The following is a 15874-nucleotide window of genomic DNA, read 5'->3' as shown; positions in this document are numbered from 1 at the left end:
CTGAACCCAATCAGCGACACAAAAAGGTTCTTGAACCAATCAAGTGGATTCATTATTACTGGTATTGAGATTACATTTTTATTTAAAATCCACAATTATTTAATTACCCAAATTTAAATTTTGCATTAGCCATCAGCCATCAGCCATGACTGGAACTCAACTTATGTTGATGGGTTAAAGATCCAGTGCAGTAAATTAATGCTATTATACCCTGTATTTAACATATTCTCTTTGTTTGGTGGCGTCTTTAAAAAAAAATCCTGTTATTATAAATACATTTATTCTGATCATTCAGAAAAGCTTCCTTTTTCATTTTGTTTTAAAATTAGGAGCAATGATTTCCAAATAGAAGTCGAGAACAATTCATTACTTTTTATTTTTATATTCTTTTTGCATGTTTAATTTATCTCTTCCAAGTTCAAAACAAATCAGCAGCAACAATTCCCAAGTTCAGCAGTGACAAATCCCATTTAATATCAACTTCAGTGTAATATAACATCCCAAAGCATGTCCAGAAAAATTATTAAATAACATTTTATACCAAGCCATGGCAAGAATATGCAACAGATGATTCAAATCTTGATTAGAAAGGTAGGTTTAAAAGGAGTTAGAGAAATGGAGTCGAAGGGAGAGAATTTAATTGCTTGGGATCTCAGCAGTTGAAGCGATGACTGATAATTGTAAATAGATTAGCAGCAAGCTGTCAAAATTAAGGAAGTGACCAAGAGGTGATGGTCGAACATGATTCAACTGGTCCGGCATTGTTTCTTGGTTTTCTAATTTTGAACTAATAAAGAAAGTTTTGAAGGGAAAGCCACACACTGCATACAAGATTCAAGATTCAAGATTATTTAATGACCACACAGTCAAGCTGGTGGAATTCATGTTCAGTACAGGATTTTACACAATAAGCTGATTCCAGTCATGCAGACATACAGTTTGTGGTACAGAAGAACACAGTAAGCAGAACATAACATAACATAAAACACAGACAACATACAGTATACAGTACATGCACGGGGTGGCTTTGTGATATTATCATAGAATGTTCAGAGTTCGAATTGCATATGGGTAGAAACTGTTTTTGAATCGTGATGTTTTGGCAGGCAGTGAGCTGTAGCGCCTCCCTGAGGGCAGCAGGTGGAAGATGTGGTGAGCTGGGTGGGAGGGATCAGAAATGATTTTCTTCACCCTTGACACGGACCGTTTGAGATTGAGTGATACTATTGATGGGAGGGGGGTGCTGATGATTTTGGATGCTTTGTTGACAATGCGCTGTAGTTTATTACGGGAGTTAGTGTCCAAACTGCTGTACCAAATTGTTATTGATGAAGTGAGCATGCTTTGGATGATGGCTGTGTAAAATCGGATTAGGAGATGTTTCCTCACTCTGAACTTCTTGAGCTGGCGGAGAAAGAAGAGTCTTTGGTTGGCTTTTTTTATAAATGTGGTCCGAGTTGGTTTTCCATTTGAGGTTATTGCTTATATGAGTGCCAAGAAATTTGAATGAGTCAGTGGTGGATATGGGTTCGCCGGAGATGAGTAGGGGGGTCTTGGGTTGTGCCTTTCGTCTGAGGTCGATGATAAGTTCATGGGTTTTTGATGTGTTGAGTAGGAGGTTATTGTCTGTGCACCAAGTGACTGCTTTGTGTGTTTGAGTGCGGTATTCTGTTTCGTTGTTGTTAGAGATGAGACCTATGATGGTTGTGTCGTCTGCGTATTTGTATATTTTGACTGAACTGTACTGGGATGCGAGTTGATTTGTATAGAGTGAGAATAACCAGGGTGACAAGACGCAGCCCTGAGGGGCTCCTGTACTGAGGTGCAGAGGGTGAGATGTGGTGTTGTGTATCTTCACCCTTTGTTGTCTGTTCCAAACATAGAAACATAGAAATTAGGTGCAGGAGTAGGCCATTCGGCCCTTCGAGCCTGCACCGCCATTCAATATGATCATGGCTGATCATCCAACTCAGTATCCCGTACCTGCCTTCTCTCCATACCCCCTGATCCCCTTAGCCACAAGGGCCACATCTAACTCCCTCTTAAATATAGCCAATGAACTGGCCTCAACTACCCTCTGTGGCAGAGAGTTCCAGAGATTCACCACTCTCTCTGTGTGAAAAAAGTTCTTCTCATCTCGGTTTTAAAGGATTTCCCCCTTATCCTTAGGTGAGTGAGAAAGGAAGCTATGGATCCAGTGACAGATGCGGGGGTCAATGTTCATGTCCGTTAATTTATGAAAGAGTTTGACCGGGTTGATGGAGTTGAATGCAGAACTGATGTCCATGAACAGGATGCGGGCGTAAGTGTTGGCGGTTTCCAGGTGTTGCAGAGTGTGATGGATGGCCAAGTTGACTGTGTCTTCTACTGACCTGTTGGCTCTATATGCGAATTGATATGGGTCCATGGTGGAGGAAGTGCTGGTTTTAAGGTGGGTGAGAATGATGCGCTCAAATGACTTCATGGCCACGGATGTGAGGGCAATCGGTCTGTAGTCATTGAGGCAGGATGTTGTGTTAGACTTGGGCACAGGAATGATGGTGAATTGTTTAAAGCACTGGGGCACTGAACATTGGCAGAGGGAGGTGTTGAAGATATTGGTGAAGACGGGGGCCAGTTCTGCAGCACAATGATGGAGCACTGCTGGGCTGATGTTGTCTGGGCCTGCTGATTTAATTTTCTTCTGTCTCGTGAAGGTAGTCCTCACCTCGGCCTCCTGGATGTGGAATGGAGGGGGAGGAAGAGAAGGGGATGATGGTAAAGAGACTGGAGACTGTTCAAACCTGCCATAGAAAATGTTCAGTTTATCTGGGAGTTGATGATCATTATCAGGGATGGGGGTGGGTTTCTTTTTGTAGTTGGTGATTTCCTGCAGTTTTTTCCAGACAGTTCTTGTGTTATTGGTTGAGATTTCTTGTTCTATTTTGGTGGCATAATTGTATTTGGCTTTCCTTATTGTAGACCTTAATCTATATTTTGTAGCCATATAGTCCTGCTTATTTACAGTTTTATATGCAGCATTTTTCTCAGTTCTTAATTGTTGAATTTATTTTGTGAACCAGGACTTATTGTTGTATTGTTTAACCGTTCTTAAAGGGATACAGAGTTGCTCGCAGAATTGGACATATGACGTCACTGTGTCCGTGTAGTCGTGGAGGTCACCAGCTGCGCGGAAGACTTCCCAGTCAGTGCATGCGAAGCAGTCTTGCAGCTTTTCGATGGCATCTGTAGACCACGACCTGACAGATTTGGGCGAAGTTTTTGAGGATTTTATTTTTTGCTTATACTTTCGGATAAGCAGCAGCATCGCGTGGTCTGACTTGCCCAACGGAGCTCCTACAAAGGCACGGTAAGCCTCCTTAAACGGAGTATAGCAGTGGTCGAGCGTGTTGTTCCCTCTGCTTGGGCAGGTTACGTGCTGGTGGTAGTTTGGAAGCTCAGTGGACAGGTTGGTGTGGTTGAAGTCACCTAACACAATTATTGCTGCATCTGGGTATGAATTTTCTGTGTCGGAGATGTGACAAGCTAGTTCGCTCACGGCGGCGTTAGCATTAGCCTCAGGTGGAATGTAAACACCGATTACAATGACCGATGCAAATTCTCTGGGGAGGTAGGTGGGTCTACATGTGACAGTAAGATGCTCCATGAGTGGGGAACATACATGGCTGAGTGAGGTGGAGTTTGTGCACCAGCGTTGGTTTACCATAATGCATATTCCGCCACCTTTTGACTTGATAGTTCAGCTGACCTGTCGGCTCGGTGAAGTGTATATCCTGGCAGCGTTACTGCTTGGTCGGGCATTGACTGATCCAACCAGGATTCAGTCAGGCAGATGGCAGAGCAGTTGCTGTAGTTCATGTTGGTCTGGATCAGAAGCTGGAGTTCATCCATCTTGTACCGGAGAGATCTAACATTTGACAGCAGAAGGGCTGGGAGAAGTGGTCGGTGTGGGCGCTTCTTGAACCTCGAGAGGATACTGGAGCGCCTGCTTCGTTTGCCGGTCTGCGGCCTGCTTCGTTTGCCGGTCTGCGGCCAGAATGTGGGGAGGCCCGGAGAAACAAACATTATTTCCTTCGGTAAAGATGGCCCCAGGACTCCATGGGTGTTGAGTTTGAGATTTAGAAGTTCCCATCGGGTGTATTGGATTACACATGACACTTTACAAACGTATAACGCAGACACAAGTACAAGAGACAGGAACACAACTTGTACTGGGGCGAGCCTCGCGGCCGCCATTTTTTTATCTCCTGGAAAATGTTGTAACATGTTTGAGACAGTTTTACAAAAGATATCTGTATTTGGCAAATCCAAATGGTCAGCATTTTTTTGCATTACGTACTGAAAGCAACAGATGGAAATTGTCATATACTGTGCCAAACAACCTCAAATCCAATAGTTAACAAGAACGAACTACCAACTGAGACAAATCTGGAAACTCAATTGCTGCAACAAATTTTCATTGAACAGCCTTTTAAGGAAAATTCCCAATTTTCTATTATTACCCTAAAAGGTCAAAACCAGAAAGTCACTACTTATACTGCTATTCTGGAAAGGTTAAAAGGCAACATTACGTAATGTTTCTTCTATGCAACTTGCATTTCTCAGACAGCAATGACATATCTTTCATATTCCAAAAATGAAAATAACTATTGCCCAGTCTGAAAATACAATTTTGAATCGTTTAAATAAAAAGGCACCAGCCCCTTTGCTGGCCTCCAAGGACAACGTTTGAAAGGTCTGACATCAATTTAATTACAATAAACATTTGATTAACATCTAGCTACTCAATAGTTTAATAGTGAAAAAGGAATATTGGACATTTACTATCCTAAAGACTTAATTTAAAATGAGCAAAACATTGATGAAAGGGTGAAAAAATGAATGAATGGTGCCCTTAATATAGCTTCTAGAGCAGCTTAAAGGAAGCTCAAAGGTTAAAAGATCAGTATTTGCAAGTGAGGAACTTACAGAGTTAATTAATTTCAAATTTAATCCCTACTTATACACACATTTTCTTTTCAGTTCTTTACTGAATTCATAAGCTATGATTGGCATTATGCTAAGAATGAACTAACTATATACATCAAAGATGGTTTGAAAGCCAGCAAATGCAAGTCATCTAATTTAGAATTTAACAACATTCGTCATATGCAGGAGTCGCAAAATGGAAAATAAATAATTTGCACATTTTGACATTTAAATCCATTTCCTGATCTAATTTGGTCAGTTAACAGAATTGGCATACATTTAATAAACAAAATACAAATAGCATGTTAGGATAGCATTTTCCACAACTAACGGTTTCGAAATAAAACCGCCACCAAAGTTAAGTTTGTAGAATATATATGGTTGGGTTTTTTTTTGATAATTAAAATGGTAGATTTTCCCCGTCATTCTTTCCCTGATAAGAACCAGTTATTCTTCTAAGCTTGATTTTTTTTTTTTAATGGTCCAAAAATATTAAGTTCAAACATGTTGTGCAATCTGAATAAAATGCCAGGTAGACAATTGATTCAGTTATTGGAGATTCATGGCAATATTATTTTATAACAAGGATCCTCAATGAGACAACACAAGTAGTACTATACGTCTGAAGAAGGGCTTCGACCCAAAACGTCACCAATTCCTTTTCTCCAGAGATGCTGTCTGACCCGCTGAGTTACTCCAGCTTTTTGTGTCTATCTTCGGTTTAAACCACCATCAGCAGTTCCTTCCTACACCTGTAGTACTGCGTGCAGTTTTGATCTTCTTACCAACAAAGAATATATTTTCCATTGAGTGATTGCAGAAATAATTCATCGAATTGGCTTTAGGGAATTGTGTTTGTTGAATGACGAAAGATTGAGTAGACTGGGACTATATTTAAAAGAACGATAGGAGATCTCCCTTATTCTCACAGCACCGTGCAGGCTAGTTGCAGGGAGAATGTTTCCCCAGGCTGGTGATGACTTTAGGATTAGTTTGAGAATAAATGGCAAGCTGTTTAGAACTGAGATGAGGAGAAATTGTTTCATTCGGGGATGAGGGACCTCTGAAGTTCTCTTCCCTAGAGGCTGTGGAAGCTGTGTTGCTGTGTAAGTTCAGTTAAATGAATGTATGATTGAATGAATGAATGGATGAATGAATGGATGAATGAATGAATGAATGATTGAATGAATGAATGGATGAATGAATGGATGAATGGATGAATGAATGAAAACTTTATTGTCATTCAGATATACACCTAGACACCGTGCACCTTGAACGAAATTTTGTTGCATTTGACTCTCCAAAATCAGGTAATAGTAAAAAGTGCTAGGTGCATCCATAAAAATGCCTCATGTGCATGGTTCTGTAAAATAAATATATATTAAAAGTTTTTAAAAAGTGTCGATATTTAAAAAGTTCTAGCCTCGGTTTTGTTGATTGTTCAGTAATCTTATGGCCTGGGGGAAGAAGCTGTTGCAGAACCTGGTTGTCCCGCTCTTCATGCTGCGGTACCTCTTCCCAGAGTTAAGCAGTATAAACAGTCCAAATTGTGGGTGTGTGGGGGCTCTGGTAATGCCCTTAGCTCTAGTCAGACAGCGCTTGTACCCCATGTCCATGATGGAAGGGAGAGAAGTCCCAATGATTTTTTCCGCTGTCCTCACCACTCTCTGAAGGCACTTCCAGTCCGCAGCTGTACAGCTGCCGCACCACGTAGAGATGCAGCTGGTCATGACCGACTCAAATGAACGAAATGCAAACATTTAAGAAGGAACTGCACATGCTGGAAAATCGAATGTAGACAAAAATGCTGGAGAAACTCAGCCGGTGAGGCAGCATCTATGAAGCGAAGGAAATAGGCAATATTTCGGGCCAAAACCCTTCTTCAGACTGATGTGAGGGTAGGGGGGCGGGAAGAAGTAAGGAAGAGGAGGAGCCAGAGGGCTAGTGGGAGAGCTCAGAAGGGGAGGAGATAATAAGGACTACCTGAAATTAGAGGTCAATGTTCATACCACTGGGGTACAAACTGCCCAAGCGAAATATGAGGTGCTGCTCCTCTAATTTCCGGTGGTCCTCACCCTGGCCATGGAGGAGGCCCAGGACAAAAGGTCGGATACGGAATGGGAGGGGGAGTTGAAGTCCTGAGCCACCGGGAGATCAGGTTGGTTATTGCGGACCGAGCGAAGGTGTTTGGCGAAGCGATGGCCAAGCTTACGCTTGGTGTCACCGATGTAGATCAGCTGACATCTAGAGCAGCGGATGCAATAGATGAGGTTGGAGGAGGTGCAGATGAAGCTCTGTCGCACCTGGAAAGACGGCTTGGGTCCTTGAATGGAGTCAAGGGGGGAGGTCAAGCGACAAGTGTAGCATTTCCTACGGTTGCAAGAGAAAGTGCCCGGAGAGGGGGTGGTTCAGGTGAGAAGGGACGAATGGACCAGGCAGTTACGGTGGGAGCGGACTCTGCAGAAAGCAGACAGGGGAGGAGATGGGAAGATGTGGCAAGTGGTGCGGTCACATTAGAGGTGGAGAAAATGACAGAGGGTTGTACTGGGAGGGTGGAAGGTGAGGACTAGGGGGGACTCTGCCCTTGTTACGAGTGGGGGGATGGGGGGAGAGAGAGCAGTGTCACAGCGTATCGAAGAAACCCTGGTGAGAGCCTCATCTATGGTAGAAGAGTGGAACCCCTGTTCCCTGAAGAATTAGGACATCTCCGATGCCCTGGGGAGCAGATGCGGCGTAGACGGAGGAATTGGGAGCAGGGGATGGAGTCCTTACAGGAAGCAGGGTAGGAAGAAGTGCAGTCCATATAGCCATGGGAGTCAGTGGGTTTATAAAATGCAAATATTGACAGTTTTGACTCCCATGCCCAAGTTTTTGCAAGAGCACTTCAAATATTTATTCAAAGAATGCACAATAATCAGCTGAATCTGCACTTAATTGGTATGATGTGTCTTGATGTGAAGACCAAGTATGTTCTCTTCCATGCAACCCAGCTTTTGATTGTACAATAACTATAATGCTGCTGGATACACCATTCTTCTGCTTTGCTAAAGTTTCTGCAAGCTATTTAGATAAGGATGAATGTTTCAATTGCATTCATGAACTAGAAATAATGCCAACAGTAGAAACTATACCAGCTACAATTAGCTGATAGCCAGGACGTGGTTGCAATAGATTGTAAACTGAAACCACATGCAAAATATTTTAATAACCAGGGAATATAATATGCATATTTCAGACTTCTTTGTTGCAAAGAACTGTTTAGATACATTATTAAATATTGCACATGGGGCAATCTACAATGGTATGATAATTCTTCTTTAAACTGCCTTTCCTCTCAAAAGTTCTTGAAAAGGTAATTCTAAATCAACAAATGCCTTATCTACACCAAAATACCATCCTGGAAAGTTTCCAATCAGGTTTCAGGACCCACCACAGCACAGAGTCTGCCTTGTTGAAGGTACACAACGACTTGCTTCTCGCCATCGACTCCGGCGCCTGTGCAATCCTGCTCCTTCTTGACCTCAGTTTGATACAGTGGACCATACCATCCTAATTGACCGTCTCCGGTACGGGGTTGGTGTTGATGACACTGCCCTGAGCTGGTTTGTTTCCTACCTCAAAAATAGGAGTTTCACTACCAACATAGGCAATTCTTTCTCTTCCCTAGCTAGCCTTTTCTGCGGGGTGCCACAAGGCTCCATCCTAGGCCCCATTCTCTTCTCCCTGTACATGCTCCCCCTCGGCCAAGTCATTCAAAGGCACGGCATTTCTTTCCACTGTTATGCAGATGACACACAGCTCTATCTCCCCCTGAAACTCAACAACCGGTCAAATTTAATCAGCCTCATGCACTGCCTCGAGGACAAAAAATGTTGGATGGCACAAAACTTCCTCCAACTAAAGTCTGAGGTCAACCTACTTGCCCCCTCCGACTCCATCAAAACGATAGCAGGCAGCCTTGGAAGCCTAACTTCCTTAGTCAAACCGCACGTCAAAACCTTGATATTTGACTCTGCATTAAAGTTTGACAAGCAAGTCAACTCTGTGTTAAAAGCTAGTTTTTTCCAGCTTCGTACCATAGCTAAAATCAAACCATTCCTCCAATTCGACGACCTTGAAAAAATCATCCATGCATTCATCTCCTCCTGCCTTGACTACTGCAACTCCCTATACACTGGCATCAGCCAATCATCCCTGCCCCACCTGCAATTGGTTCAAAACGCCGCAGCGAGACTTCTGACGGGTACCCGTAAAAGGGACCACATCACCCCGAATCTGGCCTCTCTCACTGGCTCCCAGTACGGTACAGAATCAACAACAAGCTCCTCTTATTCATATACAAAGCCCTTAACATGCTTGCCCCCCCCCCCCCCCCCCCCCACTCTATCAAAAAATCTTCTAACCCACCATTCTACCTCCAGGTCCCTCAGGTCAGCCGACTTGGGGCTACTGACTATCCCGCGGTTTAGGTCTAAGCTCAGGGGTGACCGTGCTTTTGCGGTTGCAGCACCTAGACTGTAGAACAGCATCCCTCTCCACATCAGAACTGCCCCCTCCATCGACTCCTTTAAGTCGAGGCTCAAAACCTATTTCTACTCCCTAGCGTTTTTGAGGCCCTCTGAGGTGGCGCTGTAAACAATGTATGTATGTATTGTTAAGTCTGTGTACCATTGTATATAGTACATTAGTAGCTGCACTGATGTACAGTACTTTGGTCAATGTGAGTTGTTTTTAAATGTGCTATACAAATAAAATTGATTGGATTGATAATAATTACTCAGTCTTGATCGCTTTAAATGTCTGATGTTTGCCTTAAAAACAAGTTTATAATACTAAATTACCAAAAGGTGATCTTTATCTCACAAACATAAAGTAGTCGATTTTAATCTTCCTTCATTTGTAAGCTCTCAGATCAAGTATACTCAAACCTTGCCTTGGCACAGAGATAAGCTAATTTAAACACAAAATAAACATAGAGCATATGACTAAGTGACTCATAACCACGATTTGCATTGCATTTACCAGTAGACCGCTGGGAGGACTGATGTAATGTCTTTAAATACCCTATTGCAGATAAAATAGCAATTTCAGATTCAACTCCTACAAAGCCAAGAATGGAACAGGCAATATTGAGCACATTTTTACAAAGGAAGTTATGAAGAATTTTTTTTAAAGTGTAGCGTCTGAAAAAAATCTGGCAAAGCAAGTTTTATAGACCTTTTATAAAATTGTAATTTAAATTTAAATTAAGGATAACAACAGCACCTTTCTTGAAGGAAAAACTGCCACAAAAAAAAATAAAAAATTTGAATGCTTACAAACTGTCACTAGTTTTAGTGGATTTTAATTAAAATAAGAATGCATGTATTTGGCATGCGCATACATGGGTAAAGAGAGTGGGCGAGATTTTATTTGAAGGAATCGTCTTGAAATTAATCGAGTCTGTAATGTCTGCAAACAAGTATCCACCAAATAGTTTGTATATTTAAACTTAATTCATATTAACATTTTGTACCTGTAAAAAATTATTTAATCTTTTTTATACAAACTCGAATTTATCTATATAAACTCACTTAGCTAGTACAAAATTATTTAATCTTTTTTATACAAACTCAAATTTATCTATATAAACTCACTTAGCTAGTACCTTTACAATTAGTGTACAAAATTACTCAGTAAATACATCAAATGAACAAAAAATAAATAAATCAGTACCTCGTTTCACGTCCAATTACTTGTTCTGTATCCCTTCTCTCTGGACTTCTTATTCGTGTTCGTTTTCCCACTTTTCTATCTTCAGCCTCGTAGATCTCTTTACTGATTGTTCGTCCAGCTCTTGGAAGTTCAGATCTGTTGGCCATAGCTTCAGTAGGATGGCTGTCCGTGCTTGTTACTGTGCTTCCACTTGCTTCTGAATCCAGGGAACTCATTGACCCACTGATATGAGATCCATTGGATAGCATGCTACTTGCAGATGGAAAAGGATCACTATATGCTGGTGATGGGCAACGAGGAATTCCACCTGGTTCCATACCATGCCTGCTGGAAGAACTACTGGAAGGTGAAAGGACACGCATCTCTTGCCTCTGCTGGTTAAGAGGTGGTATTATTCCTCTATCCATTTCATCACCGTTAACAGAACTATGATCAGACATAACATCAAGGGGATGGACATCACCTGTTTAAAAAAAATGAATAACATGTCTATTGAAAATCTGGATCTGGATAATTTACAGCTGTGATAATCTAAAAGTATCCTATCACATTTCATATAAACATCAAAAATGTTTAATGTTATAATGATGCAGAGCAGTTAATAACTTTTATTAGCTATTTCTCATATTCATATTGTAATGTTGTTTTTTTTATGAATATGTAATGATAAATATATCATGTTGTTAGACAATGGCAATATTTATGCATTAAATCAACACATTTTGAACAGTAATGTAGAAAATTTGAGCAATCAACATTTTAGCATCTGCAGTTCCTCGTTTCATTCATCTTAAACATACAGTGCAACCAAAGACAAAGTTCAAAATTGAGGTTAGTATTGTACAGTTTAAGAACCCATTGGTTGTTGACAATAAGCTATTCTTGATCCTGATGGTCATGGTTTTCAGACTCCTATACCTTCTTCCCAGCAGGAGGAATGGAATGAAAGCGCAGGCAGCATGTTGTTGGTCTTTGATGATGCTGGTTGCCTTTTTGAGGCAGTGTCACTTGTATGTCTCTTGGATGGTGGGGAGATCAGTTCCCATGATGGACTGGGAGGTATCCACCACTTTTTGTAATCTGCTTCAGTTCTGGGCATACGAGTTACCAAACCAGTCTATGATGCAATCAGTCAATATGTTCTCTACTGTACCTTCAGAAATTCTAGGTTATTCTGCAGGACATACTAATTTTCCTCAATCTTCAAAGGAAATAGAGGTGTTGATGGGCTTTCTTTACGATTACATCAAAGCACACAGCACAGATATTTAGAGATATGCATGCCCAGGAACTTGAAGTTGTTGACCTGCTCCACTGTGACGTGTCAATGATGGCAGGTTTATGGAACCTTGGCTTACCCCTTTTAAAGTCATCAATCAGTTTCTTGGTCTTGCTGACAATGAGAGCAAGATTGATGTTCTGGCACATTTAATCAGATGTGTACAGCAGGGGACTGAGCCCACAACCTTGAAGTGCTCTTGTGCTGATGGTTAACGAGGAAGAAATGTTGTTGACATATTGATTGTGTTCTACCGATGAGGAAAATAAGGATCAAACTGCTTAAGGAGGAGCAGAGACCCAGTAGACAAAAGTGCTGGAGAGACTCAGCGGGTGCAGCAGCATCTATGGAGGAAAGGAAATAGGCAACGTTTCGGGCCAAAACCCTTCTTCAGACTGATGTAGCGTGGGGGGGGGGGGGGGGGGGGGGGGGGGGGGAGGGGGCGCAGCGCTGAGAAGAAATGAAAAAGGAAGAGGAGGAGCCCGAGGGCTGAGGGAGAGCTGAGAAGGGGAGGAGACAGCAAGGGCTGCCGGAAATTGGAGAATTCAATGTTTATGCCGCTAGGGTGCAGACTGCCCAAGCAGAATATGAGGTGCTGCTCCTCCAATTTCCGATGGTGCTCACTCTGGACATGGAGGAGGCCCAGGACAGAGAGGTCGGATTCGGAATGAGAGGGGGAGTTGAAGTGCTGAGCCACCGGGAGATCAGGTTGGTTAATGCGGACCGAGCGGAGGCGTTCGGCAAAACTATCGCCAAGCCTACGCTTGGTCTCACCGATGTAGATCAGCTGACATCTAGAGCAGTGGATGCAACAGATGAGGTTGGAGGAGATGCAGGTGAACTTCTGTCGCACCTGGAACTACTGCTTGGGTCCTTGAATGGAGTCAAGGGGGGAAGGCAAAGCGACAAGAGTAGCATCTCTTGCGGTTACAAGGGAAAGTGCCCGGGGAGGGGGTGGTGCGGGAGGGAAGTGAAGAATTGACCAGGGAGTTACGGAGGGAGCGGTCTTTGCGGAAAGCAGACTGGGGGGGAGATGGGAAAATGTGGCGAGTGGTGGGGTCACGTTGGAATGGCGAAAATGAGATGGCATCTTAGAAATAAGGAATAAGTTTAAATTTAATAAAACTAAATTTGCTTGTTTGATGACATTAATGTTGACATTTTCAAAACTGAAATTTGCACTGACACTTACCCTCGCTCATAGAAAACAATCCTCCATGAGCACCACCATCAAGAAGAGGCCAGCCTTGAGTTGCCTCTGCTTCTCTGCTTTGCAGTTCCTCCTGCCACAAGCTAGATCGTGAATCTGGTATTTTCTCTGGATCTGGGATTCCTGAACCTGTTACTGCCACTTTAGCTGGCCCAGGCTCCTAAAATAGGAAAGGAAAATGCAAATGTGAGAGGAAATCTATTGTTTAAATGGTCTAATAAACTGACCAGAGTGGCATTAAAGTGTTAATAGAACAACCAGGATTTGGCCTTAAAAAATGTCTATTAAAAGGGAGATAATCCAGAATGCATTTATCCTTTAATACCCAGGTTCTAAGAAAACACCCACACAAGTGAAAGGGTAATATGCATGGCAGGTTAACTATTTTTATGAAAGCTTTTTCAGATGTGAAACACTATTTTACATACAATCCAAACAAGATTTTTCATAGTATTTCATAATTTGGGCACCCTGATTCCTTTGTATCTGACGACTGAGCAAACTCTCACTATTTAGATAAAGTCTTCCTTTTCCATTTTGATAGGGGCATTAAAACAAACCAAAAAATAAAAATAAAATTTTCTCACATCATCCTCTTTTGCCAGACATTTGAAACACATTCTCATGCTCATGGCTCATTTGTCAAATGACAGCAAGTAACATTTGGGTCCCACAAGTTCCAGACAATATCCAACTAGAGACAATACAGATTTCACCCCTGAACATTCAATTGCATTACCATCAGTGAACTCCCCATTGTTAATATGGTAAAAAGGGGCCACAAAATGTCACTGACCAGACGGATTAAGGCAAATCAAAGCTTTTTATACGTACATTAAAAATAAGAGGGTGACCAGTAAGAAGATAGGATTATTCAGAGATGTAGGTGAGGTGCTGCACAAGTAGTTTGCATCTGTATTGACCGAGGAGGAGGACTTGGAGGACACGAGATCCGTGTTGAGAATTCAAATATGCTGGGGCAGTTTGAAATTAAGAAGAAGGTGGTGCTGAGATTCTTCAAGAACATTAAGCTGGATAAATCCCCAGGGCCTGACAGGATTCATCCCAGGTTATTGAGGGAGGCAAGAGATGAGATTGCGGTGACCTTGACAAGGACCTTTGTTTTTTTCTCTAGCCACGGGCGAGTTTCCCAGAGAACTGGAGAGTGACCAATGTTGTTCCTTTGTTTAAGAAGGGAAGTAGATAGAATGCAGGGGACTGTTGGCCATGTCTCATTACCTTGAGTTTATTTTTGAGGTGGTGACAAAGAGAATTGATAAAGGTAGGGTGGTGGATGTTGTATACATGGATTTTAGTAAGGCTTTCGATAAGGTCCCTCCTGGTAGGCTTATCCAGAAAATTAAGACGAATGGGATTCACGATGACTTGGTCATATGGATTCAGAACTGGCTTGTTCATAGAAGACAGAGGGTTGTGTGGGAAGGTACTGTAGATATTCTGGCTGGAGGTCTGTGACCAGTGGAGTTCCGCAGGGATCTATACTGGGACCTGTGCTGTTTGTGATATATATAAACTACCTAGATGTAAATGTAGATGGGTTGGTGAGCTAGTTTGCAGATGACACCAAAATTGGAAGAACTGCAAACAGTGATGAATGCTGCCAGAAGATACAGCAGGATCTAGATCAGCTGAACAAAAATGGGCAGAGAAATAGCAGATATAGTTTAACCCGAGCAAGTGTGAGGTTGAATATAAGGAGGGATATGCAGTTACTGGCAAGACGCTTAATGGCATTGATGAGCAGAGGGATCTTGGAGTCCAATATCATAGGTCACTAAAGACAGCAGCACAAGTAGATAGGGTGGTAAAGAAGGCATATGATATGCTGGCCTTCATTAATAGGGTCACTGAATATAAGAGTCAGGATGTCAGGATTCAGCTCTATAAGACTTTGGTTAGGCTGCATTTGAAGTGTTGTGTGCAGTTCTGGCTGCCCATTATAGGTAAGATGTGGAGGCTTTGGAGAGGGTGTACCAGACTGCTACCTGGATTAAAGGGTTTCAGCTATAAGGAGAAACTGGAAAAACTTGGATTGTTTTCTCTGGAACTTCGAAGTCGACAGTCAGAATCTTTGTCCCTCCCACGTTGGAAATATCCAACACTAGAAGGCATAGCTATAAGGTGAGAGGCGGAAAGTTTAATGAAGAAATGGGCAGGGCAAGTTTTTTTTTTACAAACAGAGTGGTGGGGGCTTGGAATGCATTGCCAGGGGTGGTGGTGAAGGCAGAAACAATAGTGGTGTTTTAGATAGACAAGCTTTTAAATAGGCACATGGAAGTGCAGGGAGTAGAGGGATATGGATCATGTACAGGCGAATGAGATCAGGTTAACGAGGCATCATGTTCGGCACAAACATTGCGGGCCAAATAGCCCATTCCTGTGCTGTTCTATGTTCTAATATCCTATGGGTTGTCATTGATTAGAAACTGAACTGGAGCAGGCTTTTCCACAATGTGGCTTCAAGAGCAGGTCCGACGATAGGAATCCTGTGGGGGAGTAACTTCCCTCCCAACTCATCAAAGCTTGGCCACCATTTATAAGGCTAAAGTCAGAAGTATAATGAAATACCCTCCACTTGCCTAATGGAATGCAGCTTCAACAACACTCCAGAACTCTCCTCAAGAGAGCTGTGGGAACAAAGTCTTAGAATTGTTTTAAAGCAAAAGTAGATAGGCAAAGGG

The 15874-nt window shown here is 42.3% G+C and overlaps 1 protein-coding gene across 4 annotated transcripts in view; it reads right to left on the bottom strand.

Annotated features, from left to right (window-relative positions):
- Nucleotides 1-15874, bottom strand: part of mprip (myosin phosphatase Rho interacting protein) — a 323068-nt gene that overhangs the window by 161981 nt on the left and 145213 nt on the right. For all 4 annotated transcript variants that reach the window (XM_055654084.1, XM_055654083.1, XM_055654082.1 and 1 more), the window contains exons 6-7: nucleotides 13155-13332; nucleotides 10684-11146 (exon numbers count right to left, since the gene is read on the bottom strand). In XM_055654084.1, coding sequence (XP_055510059.1) covers nucleotides 10684-11146; nucleotides 13155-13332 — 641 coding nt within the window. The remainder of the gene's footprint in view (nucleotides 1-10683; nucleotides 11147-13154; nucleotides 13333-15874) is intronic.

The sequence above is a fragment of the Leucoraja erinacea genome, chromosome 23, assembly GCF_028641065.1.
Source record: "Leucoraja erinacea ecotype New England chromosome 23, Leri_hhj_1, whole genome shotgun sequence".
Lineage (NCBI taxonomy): Eukaryota > Metazoa > Chordata > Chondrichthyes > Rajiformes > Rajidae > Leucoraja > Leucoraja erinaceus.
The sequence above is the reverse complement of the archived record's forward strand: the minus strand, read 5'-3'. Positions and strand labels throughout refer to the sequence as shown.